The sequence below is a fragment of the Oppia nitens genome, unplaced genomic scaffold (assembly GCF_028296485.1).
Source record: "Oppia nitens isolate AA-2021 unplaced genomic scaffold, nextdenovo-longstitch-racon4-pilon3 scaffold29_pilon_pilon_pilon, whole genome shotgun sequence".
NCBI classification, from domain to species: Eukaryota; Metazoa; Arthropoda; class Arachnida; order Sarcoptiformes; family Oppiidae; genus Oppia; species Oppia nitens.
In genome coordinates this window covers 998700-1017051 of record NW_026533209.1, presented here as the reverse complement: position 1 = coordinate 1017051, position 18352 = coordinate 998700, and the positions used below count along the sequence as shown (strand labels likewise).

General features: G+C 32.4%; 6 protein-coding genes across 6 annotated transcripts; 5 read left to right on the top strand and 1 right to left on the bottom strand.

Annotated features, from left to right (window-relative positions):
- The first annotated feature begins 2525 nt into the window (after window positions 1-2525).
- LOC128954834 (rabankyrin-5-like) lies at window positions 2526-6976 on the top strand. The gene is made up of 7 exons (XM_054300436.1): window positions 2526-3980; window positions 4077-4397; window positions 4465-4512; window positions 4591-5372; window positions 5455-5959; window positions 6028-6354; window positions 6448-6976. The coding sequence occupies exons 1-7, from the start codon at window positions 2891-2893 to the stop codon at window positions 6804-6806; spliced, it is 3432 nt and encodes a 1143-aa protein (XP_054156411.1). The 5' UTR covers window positions 2526-2890; the 3' UTR covers window positions 6807-6976.
- Window positions 6977-7699: 723 nt separating this feature from the next.
- Window positions 7700-8446, top strand: LOC128954755 (uncharacterized). The gene is made up of 2 exons (XM_054300351.1): window positions 7700-8057; window positions 8189-8446. Exons 1-2 carry the CDS (start codon window positions 7743-7745, stop codon window positions 8444-8446), a joined length of 573 nt encoding a protein of 190 aa, XP_054156326.1. The 5' UTR covers window positions 7700-7742.
- Window positions 8447-10184: 1738 nt separating this feature from the next.
- On the top strand, window positions 10185-11123 carry LOC128954803 (uncharacterized). The gene is made up of 3 exons (XM_054300403.1): window positions 10185-10574; window positions 10695-11007; window positions 11086-11123. The coding sequence occupies exons 1-2, from the start codon at window positions 10251-10253 to the stop codon at window positions 11004-11006; spliced, it is 636 nt and encodes a 211-aa protein (XP_054156378.1). The 5' UTR covers window positions 10185-10250; the 3' UTR covers window position 11007; window positions 11086-11123.
- A 1093-nt stretch (window positions 11124-12216) lies between these two features.
- Window positions 12217-13547, top strand: LOC128954792 (serine dehydratase-like). The gene is made up of 4 exons (XM_054300392.1): window positions 12217-12453; window positions 12539-12810; window positions 12880-13270; window positions 13354-13547. Exons 1-4 carry the CDS (start codon window positions 12292-12294, stop codon window positions 13516-13518), a joined length of 990 nt encoding a protein of 329 aa, XP_054156367.1. The 5' UTR covers window positions 12217-12291; the 3' UTR covers window positions 13519-13547.
- A 445-nt stretch (window positions 13548-13992) lies between these two features.
- Window positions 13993-16191, bottom strand: LOC128954754 (ankyrin repeat and SOCS box protein 3-like). Its single transcript, XM_054300350.1, has 5 exons — window positions 15922-16191; window positions 15451-15848; window positions 15165-15371; window positions 14261-15097; window positions 13993-14146 (listed from the first exon to the last, which is right to left on the bottom strand). Exons 1-5 carry the CDS (start codon window positions 16066-16068, stop codon window positions 13993-13995), a joined length of 1743 nt encoding a protein of 580 aa, XP_054156325.1. The 5' UTR covers window positions 16069-16191.
- A 743-nt stretch (window positions 16192-16934) lies between these two features.
- On the top strand, window positions 16935-18224 carry LOC128954791 (putative uncharacterized protein DDB_G0277255). The gene has a single exon (XM_054300391.1). It carries the CDS (start codon window positions 16979-16981, stop codon window positions 18194-18196), a length of 1218 nt encoding a protein of 405 aa, XP_054156366.1. The 5' UTR covers window positions 16935-16978; the 3' UTR covers window positions 18197-18224.
- Window positions 18225-18352: the final 128 nt, after the last annotated feature.

The window sequence follows — 18352 nt, the reverse complement described above, 5'->3', positions numbered from 1 at the left end:
GTGCATCAAATGTGTTTTCACAGCAATACGCGTGTGTAATACACTGTATGTGTTTGTGTAAGCCGTGTTAGCGCATGTTTGTGCAATCATTTTTGTTGTTGTATATTATAGTCGAAATATTCAGTATACTGTATATATATATATATATATTGTATATTTGTATATATATATATATTATTGAAATATATATGAATATTGTTGGCGTCAGACACGAGCCAATGACAGGCAATCCCTATCCCCGCGACAAACAAGACATATACGTCACGGGAGTGTCATATTATATTATACAGTATTTTATATGATATTCTCGTTATATACATTGAATATATATATATATATATTGAAGTTTTCGGTGACAAAGATTTTTAAAAAGAAATACAACTGTGTCTATACTTTTGCTGACTTATTTAAAATTTTAATTATATATATACAGTATATATATACTTGAATTATAAACTATATATAAATTATAATACAGATACACAAATGCAATATGTATTCAAGTTTTTTATACATTTATATTTTTGAGGCGCCAATCCGTTTGTCACACAGTTATATCATTTAAAAAAAACATTTGGTATTTTATTATTACATTATATACTGTATATATGTTTTTTAAAATTTTTTAATTATTATCAAACAAGACAAATGTCTGCACCTTGTTATGACCTTCTATTATAATATTATATATATATATAACTATAATATCACATATATATATATAAATCGTTTTTATAAATAACACATTCAGCACACGTACATATGGTATCTAAGCTGGAAAGTTATGCGATTATGTGTGAGTTTGTGTGTGTGTGTGTGTGTGTGTGTGTGTGTGTCTTGATTGTGACCCATAGACTGGTTAGTCATTGGATGATAAATTTAGTTAATTAACATTTAAATGTTATATTATTATTATTATTTTCTTTTTTGTTGTAGAATTTACAACACATGTGATGTTTACAAGTTTTACGGTATTTGCAATTTCATAGATACACTATATTTATAAAGTTTTATAAAGTTTTCTTTTCTTTTTAATATTTATAGCTTGGGTTCCGAAAATAATCATGAATTGTGTCTATTGTTTTATAGGCATCTATTTATATATAAATATTCTGATTCCTATTTTATGGCCACCCTTTCCTGTCTATATATTATATGCAATAAAATATTCTAGTTTTGGTAGTACATTGATGTTAGATGATATGTGTATATGATGAAAGATTATGATATACCCTAAAAATCTGTAGGGGCTTCATATCTACCCTTCCATGTGTTTCTAAATTCAAATACTGTATTACAATACAATAAACATTTTTAGCTATATTTATGGTATGTGTGTGTGTGTGTGTGTGTGAGAGAGAGAGAGAGAGAGAGAGAAAGTTACAATCATTATAAAATAATTTTTTAAAAAAATAATTGTCACAATAAAATAATAATTTTTCTTTTATTAAAAAAATATATTTCATGTACATTGACATAATAGATAAATATGATATATGTAATTGTTATTACTAGTATATTTTATATATAAATTTGTAATTCTATTGTCATTGTCTTGTCTAGCTTATACACACACAATTGCATACCTATTGTATATTGTGTCTGTCCAACCAACCAACCAACCAACCTACCGTACCTCTACAATGTACCAATACAGTGCTAATATATTAATAATTAGATACCTGTGTGTGCTAAAGTTACCATTACCATTTAAAAGATATATATTATATTTATAAGATACCTGTGGGGAAAAAAGTGGCAAATGCACAAAAAAAATAAAATAAATGAAAATATTTCACAATTATTTTTTTTTTAAATATACAATTACTTTACTCTATTGCACAATTTGTATAGAATATATAAAGTATCTATATATATACTGTATATATTGAGTGTACATTTTGTATGTAATATAAATTTTTTATTGTGTAATGTAAAGCTTATATTATACTTGAAATTTATTAATATTCTAAATAAATTTTTTTTTATATATATTGATACAAAAAAAAATTCTACTAGTTATTATTTTTGTGTTTAATTGTATAATTTAGCTAGGTTAGTTAGCTGGGAAAAAAATAAAACTAATTTTAATGTTGTAATTATACAAAAAAATAATAGAAATAAGTTTTTTTTTAAATAAAAATGTTTGTATTGAACAAATCAATTAAAAATATGCTGTATATATAATAATAATACAATATATAAGTATACAATACCAACAAAATATCATATTATTAAATTTGATAGTTTAATAAACTCCCAATAAATTTACAATAAGTTATTGTTAATTTAAATAACTTTACACTACTATAAAAAATTATTACATTACTGTATTATACTACTAGTACTGTATAATTGTTTATTGCATTTAATTATCAGTATTACTGTACTTGAAAATCATATAGTTTGTATGCACAGTAAGTACAGTATGACAAATAAAATTTTGTTGATTGACTGCTGTAAACGTTATGTATGTTTTTATGTTTTATTTTTTGGTTGATTATCACTGTTTATATTATATAAGTAAAGTAACATTGAATTGAATTCAATTAAATAAAAGTAAAGTAGTTATCAATTAATTTATAGTTAATATCAAATCAAATAAATAATTGAATGCTATGTTTGTATTGTTGTTGATGTTGTTGTTGTTGTTGTTATTATCCTAACCTCTCATGTGTTTAGGACATCATCTGCACTGAAGAAATAAGTGATTCAGACCATCAGTATATCATTTACTTGTTGTTGACATTGTTGTTGCAATCACTCCCCACAAGAAGAGACATATCATATCATATATATATAATAGACTTTTTACTGGATCTACTGATTGTCTGTCTGTCTGTTTGTGCCATTAGCTGACTGATAATCTCATTGACTTATTCTTCAAACAATGACCAGCAAAGAGACGGAAGAGTTGGAAAAATCGCGCAAACATTTAAGTCTTTTGCGCGAAGAATATGTTAAACTTCAGCAAAAGTATTGCGATTTAGAGAAGAAGTATAATCTATTGAATGCATCGAAAGGTGTGGTCGACGACAATTCGTTTGTCTCGCGACTTGTCCGCAATGTGGCCAACCTTTTCGATCGCGAACTGTACAGCGATTTGACCATCAAATTGAATGGCAATGCCATCAAAGGCCACAAGTTTGTACTGTCGTCACGAAGCGATGGCTGGGATCAATTGGATCACATCTCGGAGCTTGACTTAACTCATGTAAACCCAGAGGTGGCCTTTCACGTAATCCGATGGGTCTATACGGATACCATTGATTTTCAGCACCGAAACGAAGAGTTCATACTGGATGTGATGCGATCAGCAAAACGATACGATTTGAACCAATTGGTAGAGCTGTGCGAACAGACACTGATGACGTTTGTCAATGTATCCAATTGTGTCCAATTTTATCAAACTGCCGACGAGATTGGAGCCGAAACATTAAAAAATCATTGCTCAGAACTAGTGTCCAATCATTGGGACGACTTTACCAGCGATGACTTTGTAACGATGTCGGCGCCGCTGTTGTATCAGATGTTTAAAACAAAAACCGAGTTTCCATTGCATACAGCCGTCCGTATCAAACGCGAAGACGTATTGTTTCTCTATCTCATGGAATTTGACGCACAGTTAGCCATCAAATTGAACGAAACAGATCCGTCGGGCGAACTGCCTCTTCATTTGGCACTAAAGACAAAACAAGAAGATATTGCCAAAACTCTGGTCCTACACAAAGCCAATGTCAATGCTGTCGATGCCAATGGACAGACACTGTTGCACTGGGCTATCGACAGAGATGATCACTTTTCGGCACATTTTCTTATCAAAAACAATGCATCGGTAGATACGGCCGACTCGATTATGAATAATGTTCCGTTGCATTTGTGCGCCGACAAAGCCAACAGCGATGGAATGGCCAGAATTGCTCGCAATTTGTTAGACTCTGACGCCGATCCTAACCTACAAGACATTAACGGAAACTCTCGTATATATTCTTTTATATTTAATTATTAATTATATATAAATATATTTGTCTATTATTGTTATTACTGTCTTATTATGGTTTTGCCGGCACCTGTAGCTCTTCATCGATCAGTTATGGCGCTAAATAAAGCTGTATTCGACATAATGCTTGAACAGCCAAAGCTATCAATTGATTTGCGAAACAAGAAACATATGTCTAGTTTTGCCATTTCGTTGGAAAAACTCGATGACAACGATTGGTTCGCCCAAGAGTTGTGCCGTAAGGGCTGTTCGATAGACTCGATAAATCCGGTGACCAGCGATTCGCTGTTGCACTCATTCGCCCGAAACGGCAACGAAAATGCCGGCCTTTTTCTAACCACTAACGGCGCCAAAATCAATTTGACCAATAGTAAGGGCGAAACAGCCCTACATATCGGTATTATTGACAACAATTTAATTAAAAGTTATCATTTTTTGTGACACCATTTTGTTTTTTTTCAAAGCCGCTGCCAAAGGTCTTAAACAACTTGTGTCAACACTTCTTGAAAAAGGTTAGGAATTGATTTTATTCTTAAGAGTTGATAATTTTTTTAATTTTATTTTTGTTTTTCATTTGAACTATACTTTAGGTGCCAATTGCAATCTTCAGACGTCTCCACTCACATTTGTCGACTCCATGTCATCGCCCGAATCGGAACAACACGTGTTCAATCAGACACCACTCCATTTGGCCATTGCTGGCAAACACGAATCCATTGTTGAAGTGATACTTAACTATTACACTGACAAGTCTTCCGCAATGAAGGGCGACTTGGGCTCCACCGTATTGATGCCTAATCTCAACATTAAGAACTCCAAAGACCAGACACCGTTATCGCTGGCCATACAGTCAGGTCTGCACATGACTGCCCAATTGCTCATCAATGCCGGCGCCAGTGTTAACATTGTTGACGCCAACGGCTATTCACTATTGCATCTGGCGATCATCGATGGAGACGTACAGAATTCATTATTTTTGTTAAACCACGGCTCAGACATACATTTCAAGACACCTGATGGCGAACATTGTATTCAATTGGCAGTAAAACATCAATTGGAACCAGTTGTCGAAGAGTTGTGCGCCAAAGGTTCTGATGTCAATGTTGTCGACTCAGATAAGAACTGTCTTCTATGGAATGCACTTCAGTTGGAAAATGAAAATATAGCTTCAATTTTGGTCAGATACCAGTGCGACACTGATTTCTGGTCTCGAGCTGAGGATGGCCTCTACGAGACACTATTGCACAGAGCACTCGACGAAAATAATGAGAAAGCCGCCTGTTTTTTCATCAGGAGTGGCTGTGATATAAATGCCATTCGCAGGCCAGGACCCGACGGTATGGGACAGGACGATGTGGACAAACAGACACCGGTTAGCTATAAAATGGGACATATTTTTTATTGTCAATATTTACATATTTTTACTGGTAAACTAATATTTTTTTCTCTATAAGCTTCATTTGGCATCCGGTTGGGGTCTCGAAGAGGTTGTCTATACGCTGATGGAGCACATGGCCGATGTCAACGCACAGGATGTCGAGGGCAAGACTGGACTGATGATCGCTATCGTCAATCAGCACCAGAAGATAATTAGTCTACTCTTAGAGTGTCGACAAATTGATCTGTCATTGCGCGACAATTTAGGAAATACTGCATTCTCTCTGTGCGTTAAATACAAGAACAATAAGGCGGCGAATCTAATACTCATGAAAGAGCCGACCGTTGCCGACAAATATGACGGAAAGGGCCGAAACTATTTGCATATTGCCGTCGAAAAGAAGGATATCGAAAGCGTATTGTTTTTGCTCAGTATTAAAGTCAAAGTTAACTCAAAAGTCAAAGACAATACACAGAAAACGGCACTCCATTTGGCCGCCGAATCGGGCAACGATATGATTGTCCGAAACTTATTGCTGGCCGATGCCCACATTGGCGACGTAACTTCCGCTAAACAAACCGGTAAATTAATTCTGAATTAAATGTAATTTTAATAAATAAAAATTTATTATTGTTTATACTGTTTATAGCCCTTCATTTGGCCGCAGAACACGATCACAATACTATCTGTTCCATACTTCTAGAAAATGGTGTCGAGTACGAGATGGTCGACATCAATGGCAACAATGCTCTGCACATTGCCTGCCAAAAGGGTAATCTGTCCACTTGTAAGGTACTGTTGGCCGAATCGCGAATCAGTGCCGACACACTTAACTTCAAGGGTCAAAATCCGCTACACTTGTTGGCGACGTTTGGTCGTGAAAATTCGGCCGCTATTTTCGACATATTCATCGAATCTATGCCCGACTATCCCATCAACAAAATTGATGGCAACGGCAATACACCACTTCTATTAGGTGAGTGTGTGTTTGTGCGATATTAGTTGATAATTGTTTGATTTAATTTCCACTGAACTTAAAAAATCTATTGTTTTTTCAATTAAACAAAAGCCTATATGAACGGTAACGGCAATCTATGTCGTGGTCTAATAAAATCGGGTGCTATACTGGGCACCTGTAACAACGAAGGTGTCAACATATTCAATCATTCCGTGGCCACCAAAAATCTACTGTACCGTCTACTCGACTTTCTACCGCAAGAGCCCGCCTGGACAGTGGCCGATGCCTGTCTCGAGTGTGGCCTCAAGTTTACGCTGACCACTCGTAAGCATCACTGTCGCCACTGCGGTCGTGTACTATGCAGCCGCTGTTCCAGCAAAGACCTGCCAATACTGAAGTTTAATCTAACAAAACCTGTTCGCGTCTGTGAAGTCTGTTTCGATGTACTGACGCTTGGATTCAATACATAAAAAATTGTGATTTATATCCACATAATAACCAAATGTTTAGACAAATATATATTTATAAATGAGTTCATAAAAACAATTATTTTTTAGTAATACTTTTGATGATATTTTTGTTGTTGTTGTTGCACTCGTTTTTTTTAAATAGGCAAACATTTTATCACTTTTCCATTGCTGCCCAAAAAATAATCAACACTTATATTAAATTAATTGATTGATATTTTTATTAATTGTTTAATAATACCTTAATTAATGATGATTATATTATATGGTTAATTATTATATATATATAAATATATATTTTTATTATTACCATACATTATTTTTAAATATTAATTTATGAAAATGATTATTACTATATTATGATTATTATTGTTATAAATTCTATTAAATATTTATGAATTATTTGTACACAAATGTTTGTAATATCTATATTTTTACATTTATTATTATTTTTCGTCTAAATTATCACTACAAAAATTTATTATTTTATAAATTTATTAATATAATCTATTGATTTATGTGACAATTATTTTTAAAAAAAAACTATATTTATTTAATGTTAATATAATTATTATTATACTACTAGGTTAATTTTATAATTATTAAAAATATTTTATTTCATAATAACTTTTTTTGTTGGGAATATCAAATTTTTTTCAATTAGCAATTATTTTTAATCATCACAATTTAGCCATACTGTATTTAATATGTTATTTTTTGACAATGTAATCTAAAAACAATAGTTTATCATGATTAATTTCAATTATTGAAATGATAGTTTTTATCAAGGTTAATTGAAGACATTTAACGCCCTCTATGTAGGAATTATATTATAATTCTATATATAGTATATTCTGTAAATTCTGTATTCTAACTATACCTAGAATTCTAGTGTTCAATATTGGAGAAACCATATTTTTCTAGTGCGGTTCTCATATAATGGGGATAATAGGAATAGTTGTGTCTTCAGGACCTAAAATAATGGACCACTCAATCAACGTATCAGTGCTATTGTTGGTATTGTTACTGTCGATGTCTACTCTCGGATCGGGTGTATTGTCTTTGTCAACCGCTGGCGACAACTATCCGGACAGCGATCAGATGTGTTCAGAGATTGCCGATACATTTGTSTCATGTCTTCTCTATCGATGGCATTTACCGGATCCGATGCCTATCGATATGTTTAAAAATGAAACCGTAATCAAACACCTGTGCTGTTATACACTGGAAACTCATTGTGTTTGTGATTCTGTGGTAAAACATTGAAAAAATCATTGATTTTTATTTGCATATAAAGTATCATATTATATCATATTATGTTCAGTCAATTAAAATATATAAAAATTAATTTCATTAATTTTTTATTATCCTATTTCCGAAAACAGATGGTCGACTGTCCTGAATATCGGGACGATTTTGAATTACATAAAAATAAGTCACTGACCGGTTTGATTAAATGTGATGTTTTGGGTCTAACCAATCAACATATGTGTGCCGCACTTCAACCCAAACCGCTAACCGATTACAGTCTTTGCCAGCGATATATTCCGTGTCTTCCGTCAGTCAGTGCCGCCACAAGAGTACACCAATTAATAGTGATTATGGCATACAGTCTATCGGTTATTATATTGATTATCAAATAATTGATTGCCTAATAAAAAATACTTTGGCTCAGAATTTTGTTGGACATAATATTTTTGATAATAAGTTTGCAATTATTTATAGAAATTTTTATTTATTTTTTTACATATTTAATACAATATTTATAACATCAATGTTATCTATTGTTTGTTTATTATGAATACTGTAACTATGCTTTTTAAGACAAATAAATTTATTGAAATAAATTAAATGACATTTAGTTATATACCTKTATTAATATAAACACTAATTTACTATTTTAGATTACTATAGARTATAAACTACTAAAATATACAAACAATTTACAATAAATATTTGTCATTTAAATTACAAAGACACGAATTATTTATAGTAAAATTAATTATACTTTATATATATATATTTAGTTAAATCTTTTAGTTATTAGACTTAAATTGTTTACTAATAATAATTATTGAACTATAAAAACGAAACCCATATTCAGGAGATGAGCCTTAGACTTAAAGTAATGTCTTTTTTAGATTAGATAAAGTTTTTTTTTAAAATTAAAATTAATCCATAAAAATATAAATAACTTATAAAATGCAAATTTATAAACTATAATATATGTATGCAGTCATTTAACTTACAGTACTGTATGTATATTACTGTTTATTAATGGTTGTCTATACTATACTGTAAACTAGGATTTAAAGTTTAAAAATGTAAAAAAAAGGCCGATCGGAAGTATAAAGCCCAGTGATAAAACAGTGTTTTTTCAACGGAAAATACTTTTTTTGGTCCTAAAAAACATTAAGTGATAAAAATAAAAGTGCGGAAACACCTAAAACCTACTCAAATCTAACATAACATAACTGACCCCACATACATAAACATAGTGTAAAAAACAAACTTTAATATATAGAAATTATTAATCATGCATTAAAGCACGAGAATAAAAATTATAATTATTAACAATTATAAAATAATTATAAAAACATTTTCATAATATAATTATATAATAAATAGCTAACATGTTGTTCGTTCTCAACCTTCTAAATTTCAATGTTAACCTAATCTATACAGTATGGGGTTACCGAATCAGTGTTTGTCGCGTTACCTAACCTGGTGTTTGATCCGCAACCTTAACCTAATTATAATGGTATTACACAAATGTTAACTAAACCTAACCTAATGTATTAGTGTTCGCTCCGTTACCTAACCTGGTGTTCGATCCGCAACCTTAACCTAATTATAATGGTATTACACAAATGTTAACATAACCTAACCTAATGTATTAGTGTTCGCTCCGTTACCTAACCTGGTGTTCGATCAGCAACCTTAACCTAATTATAATGGTATTACACAAATGTAACTTAACCTAATCTATATAATACTGGGGTTTTAAAAAAAAAATTATTCTATCGAATAATTAATATTAAAAATATTAATCTCGCGCTTAGTTCTAAAAATAATGTATTATTATTAAGTTTTATCAATAGTAATATTCTCGCGCTTACAATAACAATTAGTTAGATTACTGTAATGTTATGCTATGTATGTCAGGTCAGGTATGTTAGGTCAGTTTTGAGTATGTTTTAGGTGTTTCCGCACTTTTATTTTTATCGGAATATGTTATTTAGGACCAAAACAAGTATTTTCCGTTGAAAAAACACTGTTTTATCACTGGGCTTTAAACTTCCGATTAACCAAAAAAAATACTAATAATAATAATTTTGATTGGATTTCACGTTAGATTTGAAATTCAATTCTGTAATTCATTCTGTGTTTGAATTATTATACTTTTGACTTTTGTTTGTTTAGTTTGATACCATTTGTCCGATAATTATGGTTACAGTGTGGTCATCGTCGTCACTGTTGTTGTTGATAATGATGTTGATGTCCGTGCAGTGCACCATCTGGTCTGACGTGTCGTCGTCTTCGCTGATATCGGTCGCCAACAATGGCAACACTACTAACAGCAGTCGCCATCAATTGGTTCGCCGATCAGCAGATGATTGTAAGAAACTGTATGAAACTSTAGACAAATGTATTGCTAATAAATGGGGATTAGTAATGGATGAACAACTTCCASAACTAGTTCCACAACCAGAAYCGTATCGAATTTGTTGTAGTTTTTTGGAGATCTCGTGTTTTGGTAAGACATCGTTGGTAAGAAAATTTTTGAAAAAAAAAACAAAAATAAAAATATTATTTTCATCAATACTTGACAACTCTAAGACTAAACGATTGATTTAATAATATCTGTATTGATTTAATCCCCAAAATAAGATCAATGAATGTCCAGAACTTTTGAAAAGTGTCAAAGATATAGCCGAACAAAATGAGAAAAATATTTGGACTAGTCTTCAAAATGTAGCTTATTGTGCTTTAAATGGATTCAAATATCCCGACCAATGTCTGAAATACAATACCAATCCGGTAACTGATCCAATATGCAAAAAACATTTGCCGTGTCTGAATGGCGATCCATTAGATATCAAACGGATCCAACAGTGCGTAAATAACAACGGCAGCCGTCCTGGACTTCAGCTATTGATGGCAATCATGACTGCCGTATCATTAATAGTGATTGCATTTTGATGTTTGTTTTGTGCAATTAATTTATATTATCATTTTTTTTGTTGTTTACTTATTTTTAACATTTTATTTGATTATATAGTTTTTGATTTAATCTAAATGTTTGATGATTTCCTACTAAATTATTTTCATACAAAACATTATCTTTTAACGAAACTTTCTATTGACATACAAATAGTTATCGATTTTATTATTTTTTTTTGTTTTGTTCAAATCTTTATAATATACTTTACATATTTACAGTATGTGTAAAAAAACCAATAAAAATATTACACATTTATTTATTTTTTAAAAACTTAATTTAATTTATACTAAAATTATTAACACTAATAATATCGTTAAACTAATTTTAAATTATGCAATTATGACCTTAAAAATTTGATAAGATAATATTAAATATGTTTAATCAATGATTTTTAAACATGTGATACTATAAAATAGTGTCAGTTTAAAAAATAATTTCACACTTATTTCACACTCAATGTATAAAGTAATGGGGAGAGTAGTGTTGCCGTTTGGGATAGTATTCAGTTATACAGGTAATCGACTCATTAGTTTTTATTAAATATCTSATCTGACYATTAATTAAAAATTACCAAGATCATAATTATAGATAATATTAAACTCAACATTATTGTAATTGATCATTTTTTAAAAATTAATAGTAAAATTAACTAGATAATAGCATCGACATAGTGTAGTTGTCTAGTGAAACTATTAGTATCTAGTTAATTTTACTATTAATTAAAAAATAATCTATTGGAATAATATTGAGCTGTTTAATATTATCTAAAATTATGCCCATGGTCATTTTTAAATTGAATGTATGGTTAGATGAGATATTTAAATAAAAACTAATGAGTCGATTACCTGTATAACTGAATACTATCCCAAATGGCAACACTACTCTCCCCATTACTTTATACACTTTCTTCACACTTAATATTTACTGATAATTGTTGAATAAAATTATAAACAATATTAATATGTATAATGTTTATACAGTACATTACATATACATTGAATATGTTTTATAGTATTAAAAAAAATTGAGCTAAAATTTTATACTAAAATTTATATATTTAATTTGATATATATATATTAGATAGTTGTATATAATTCAAATATTTTTAATGAAACATATTCACTATACAATATATAACAATACTTATTTAGTTTTTTTAATACTAAGTTTTTTATAATTAACAATTATTGTGTTATTTGAATAAATTTTTTATTATTCAATCACAAATAGCCACAATTTTTAAAAATCAATTGATTGAACAAAATGTCCAAATCATCGGAAAAGGATCTATTTGTTAGGACACCATTGATCGAGAGTCTAGAGTTGGCTCAGTACTGTCCCAATAGGAGGGTATACCTAAAATTAGAGAACTGTCAGCCGTCGGGCAGTTTCAAAATGCGAGGAATCAGTCGATTTTGTCAACAGGTTTTGTCACTAATTAAATAATATAATTTTATTGATAAATTTATGTGTTTTTTAAAAAAATATGATTTACTATCACTTTTGATAGGCTGTCCGCGAGAACCGTGAAGAAGTGATAAGTTCGTCGGGCGGTAACGCAGGTCTGGCAGCTGCCTGTTCTGCTCGTCTATTAGGCCTAAAGTGTCACATAATTGTGCCCAAACTTACTACTCAACGGATCATCGATAAGATTGCCAAAGAAGGAGCAGATGTCGAAGTGTTTGGCAATTTCTGGAACGATGCCAACGAAAAGGCTCTCGAATTGGTCAAGAATTCACCGAAAAGTTTTTATGTCCATCCCTTTGATAATCCGATTTTGTGGTATATTTTATTTTTATTTWTAAAAAACCAAAACAATTATTCGTAAATCTCTAACCATTTTGCCAATAGGACAGGTCATTCAACAATGATCGATGAGATTGTCCAAGACTTGGATACTATTATTCCGTCAATGATAGTCACTTGTTGTGGCGGCGGTGGTCTACTGTGCGGTATCATCGAAGGTATGCGTCGTCACAATTGGACATCAGTACCGGTGCTGGCAATGGAGACCGACGGCGCTAATTCGTTGAACGCCGCTGTACTGGCCGGCGGTCAGCCCGTTCGTTTACCGGCCATAACCAGTGTGGCCACGTGTTTGGGTTCACTGATTATTTGCGATCAATTGGCCGACGATTACCGAAAAAGTCAACCACCTGTGTTGTCACATCTGGTCAACGATAAACAAGCTGTCGATGCGTGCATTCGGTTCGCTAATGAACACCGRTTTCTCGTCGAACCGGTATTTATGACACAAGTCGTCACCTTTTTTTGACATAAGTTTTTTGTAACGCCTTTTTTTGTTGTTGTTTTTTYCATCCCAAGGCTTGTGGAGCTTCTTTGGCTGCACTCTATACTGGATTAGTTAGCAAACTATTTGCGGACAGTTGTGGTAAATATAGTGATGGACCGGTAGTTGTTATTGTGTGCGGCGGTTGCGATGTCACACTGGATAAGCTTAGCGATTGGAAACAACAGTTTAATCTATAAGTTATATCAATAATTATTCATTTAAAATAYCGATAGTTTATATATTTTATTTATCTGTAATAATAAGTAATAATTTTTTTAAAAATAACATTAAAAATATATTTACAGATTTACAATAAAATTAATTATTAAATAAATAATATAAATTTGAATATAATAATAATACCGTAAATTATTTATTTATAAAAAACTAGAAAACATTAGATATATATAAACTTTTATTTTGCTTAAAAACAATTTAATTTAACATTTAATTCATTATTAAACAAAACAAAAAATATAAATAGTGTATTACAATAAATATAAATTACAAATTTTTAATTCAATTATATAAATTCACAAAAATATATACAAAAAAAAACTATACAATGATTTGGTTTGTACTATAAATACTGAGATAAATAATACGATAATCAATTAATACAAATAATAATTAATAATACCGTAATAATAATAAATTACAAACAATTGTCTTTAGACTAGAACCGGCCTAATAGCGAACTCCTTAAACAATAGGTATTCGTGCATTATTTCCGGCACATCCAGCGAGTCGATCATTTCGGGAAACAACTGTCCATTGGACCGACACTTGGCGTACACTTGACGACGTATAGCAAAACGGGCACATCTATTATTATTATTATTGTTACCAAAAAAAAAAATAATTACGATTTTAGTAAAAAACAAACACAAAAATATTGCATTAATATAGTTATAAATAATTTTTTTTTAAAAGTCTAACTCTTTTAAAGTATGCGGTCTTTCAAACAAATCAAATATGGATTTCCAAACACTTGGATTGTATTCATCGATACCGAAACGCATCTTATAGATGGACTCTATATGATGCGCCAGTGCCGACATATGGTCCCTGACAATGGCATTGCGTTCAACCAGATGACTGACCACTGGCAGTACATTGTGATACCAGTGGAGTGTTACCAAATGGAATGACATACTGAGAAAGCGGCCGATATAGCCTTCCTTAAAACAGCTACGCAAATCCAGACCGTACCGGAGCAGCACCTGTAGCGATGACGGCGCAAACAGGGCGTGCAGTAGTTCATTGGGTTCGGTAGCCGATCGACAATAGTTAATGTGAGCGCCGCGTCGGCACAACAGTTCCAGTATGTTTAGATTGTCGTCGGCTCCCCTTTCGAACTCGTTGTCTATTACCGAAAATACACAGTGAACGGGTGCGTAAACATTTGGATGGTCAGTGTTTACATCGGCACCGTACCGCAGTAGCAATCGGACGGCGTCCCAGTTATTGAGCGTAACGGCCAACGATAGCGGTGTTATGTATTTGGGTGATGGCATTGCCAGCGAAAATTTCTGCTCAAATAACAAGTCCACAGAGTTTATATCGAAACCCGATTTCAACATCACTTTCAGACACTTTTGCCGATCACTACTGATGGCTAAATGCAAAGGATTTCGGAGTCGAAGTTCAGGCGATTCGGGTTTCAGTTGACTTTCCATATCTTTGGTGTTTAATTTCTTTAATAACAGTTCCAGTGTCTTGTGATGACCGCATTCAGCGGCCAAATGAATAGCATTGACGCCGTCTTTTGCGTAACTGAATCCCAAAATAAAAATATATGAATAGAAATCGTTGATTATTATAAAAATCATTTTTTAAATACCTGTTAGGATTAGCACCAGATTTCAGTAGTAATTCAATACAGTCAGTGAATCCTTGTTGGGCGGCAATCATGACCGGAGAAGCGCCATCATTGGCCCCTTCGTCCAGCAAATACTTTTGTTGTTTAGCAACGGCTTCGGTGACCAATATTTTCAAACAATCCAATCTTCCGTGTTGTGCGGCAGTGAATATCGGTGTCATTCCGCACCTGTATTTACACCGAAAAAACGCATCGGTATTAACTAAAATAAAAAAATCAAAAACTTAGATTAGGATCTACTACTCACTCATCCTTGGACTCCAATTTGGCGCCAAATGTGATGAGTGTTTGTGTCATTACAAGATCTCCACGTGTGGCCGACTCGTGTAGCGGTGACCAACCGCCACAATCGGCTTGATTCTTGTCGACCCTTTCGTGTTTGACCAGCAACTGTACAGCAGCCGACTGTCCCGATCGGGTGGCCGCCAACAGCGGTGTTTCTTCTTCGTTGTCGGCAATATTCGGATTTGACTTATGCTTCAACAATGTTTCGATGACTTTGAGTCCTTCCGGACCGATATTATGACGACAGGCCAACAGTAGCGCTGTCTCGCCTTCGTGTGACCGCCAATCGGGATCCGTGTCTTCGTGTTTGAGCAGTTCATCGACCAATTGATGGCTGTTGACGTTCTTACAGATAGCCGCCTAATAAAACAACAAAAAAATAGGGTTTAATAAAACAGACAGTCGGGTGGTATTCACTATAGTGGTCAATCACCTGATGAAGTGGACGCCAACCTCTATTATCCATGACATCGACACACTTGCCGTCGCGGATCAATTTCCTAAGCAGTTTCAGATCCTGTATGCGGACAGCGTTGGCCACACTTGAACTGCTGTCCGTATAGTGTTCTTTGAAGTCCATACTTCTCCTATACGGCAATATTGTTGCGATGTCTTCAGTTTGATGTCCAGTCAAAGATGAATCAATAAATCAATGATTGGTTACGATCTGTCTGTTTGAATGTCTGTATTGTTTTTCTAACAATAATATTGACAAATGAATTGGTTGTCAAAGAGATAATCAATTCATTGTGTTTGCCATCGATTGCTAAATAAATAATATATTAATAGATATATTAATAGCAATAATAATGAGTCAAACAAAACAAACAGTGTTTATATATGTACTGTAGTTTGTATTCAATTCATAGCAATCACTGTAAGCACACAAACCATGAATTGTAATAATAATAATGTTTGCATACAAACAGTTAAAGAGAAAGAGAGAGACATCTGTATATAACTAGTAGTTCATAATTTTAAAAATATATATACTATAGTATTCAAAAGTTTTATAGCAATTAATTTTTTTGAGAGATAAAAAATTAGTTTAATTAAAAAAAAATTTATACTAAAAGTGTGTTAATATTTGCGAACAAAATAATAATTTATGTATAAAATTATAAATGACTTTTTCTTCTTTAATAAATTGCTTACTAATATTTTTTCATAAATAAGAAAATTATAAGATATTTTTTAAAATATTAAAAATCAATTTTATTTACATTATATATATTATATCACACAATTGCATTGATAAAAATTTAATTAAATTAAAGTCTACTCAAAACACTATCATAAAAACTACAATAAAATATTTCTGTTTACTTATTAAATGTATAAACTTATAAAAATATAGTTTTGTAAATAAAAATTATTTAAATAAATATATTTTTAAATTTTAAAACAACAAATATTAAAACAATGGATAATTTAAAATTWAAAAAAAACAATTGTTTTGCAAATCCGTAGTAAAAAAATAGTGTAACACAATGAACAATAAAACCAATGCACCGGTAGATACAAAAAACACTAAATCTCGTTCATCGGACGCTAATCAGTGCTCAATATGTTTGGAAACCATTGAGAACAGGTGTCGGTCAAACATATGTGACCATCAATTTTGTTTGCAATGTTTGCATCATTGGTCTACTGAACACAATCGATGTCCAGTTTGTCGCCAAGAGTTTACCGAAATTTGGCATAACTTTAGAGGAGACAATGCAACAACAACAACGAAAACAATGGCCACCGAACACGACACCATACCAGTRCCCAATAGAGAGCGAGAGTTGAACTTTGGTGGTGSTGGTGGTGGTCTAATAGTTTTTGCACCGCTCATGTTTGGCCAAATGTTTGGTATGATGGATGATCATGACCAGCGTATATTTGACCTTATGAGACAGGACAGGGATATGTTGAATACCGGGCCCAGCAGTGCYGACTCCACTGAAACACTGCTCGATGGTAATAGTCGATTGGTAGCGGCGCCGCCTGACGCAGCAGCCGATCAGCCCAATCATGTCCAGTACCGTATAGTTGGTCCCAATTCGGTACAGAATATAGAAATCTCGGCGACCAATGGAGAGAACGGTACGGTGCGAACCATGCGATCGGTGACTTTCAGCTGGTCTGGTAATAACAATCAACAATCAATGAACAATATGTACGACAACAACGACAACAATATTAACTTCAATGCAATCGACAGCAACAGTAGTTTWGATGGCACTAATAGGCTGCCATTAGATGAAACGGATCGACAGTTGCAGGCTATTCGCCAACAGAGGCGCGAAATGTTTTACAGAAACCGTAACCATCGGATAAACCCGTTTCCCGACATTTTGCCGACATCGATACAAACGCCTGGTGCTCAGTATAATCATCAAAATATGTTTCAAAGAGCAACAATTGGTCCGCGTGTTATGCGACAAAACTATTGGCGACAACAGCGACAACAGCGCCGATACCATCCATACCGACGAGAAGTCGAAGATATGCATCGAGCGACCGGACGAGCGATAGGTCGTCGATYCGTCAGWCTTGGCCACWGGTCATCAGCGGCACCGCCGCCGCCGTCAACTAATCGCTCATTTGGGACCGYATCAGATGACAGTAAATATGATAGCGATCTGTCCGATAGTGATAGYAGTAATTATAGAGATGATAGTTATGACAGTAATGATGGACAACAATCGGGTCATTACTGAAAAAGTTCCAATAGTTATATCGTATAGTAATTTAATAGTTGTTTAAACTAATAAATATTTTAAATTATTGTATTATTTTGTTATGATTAATATACTGTATTTAATAAGTTTTTTTAAACTTCAATAAATTAGTCAAATTAATTAAACTAATGTTTA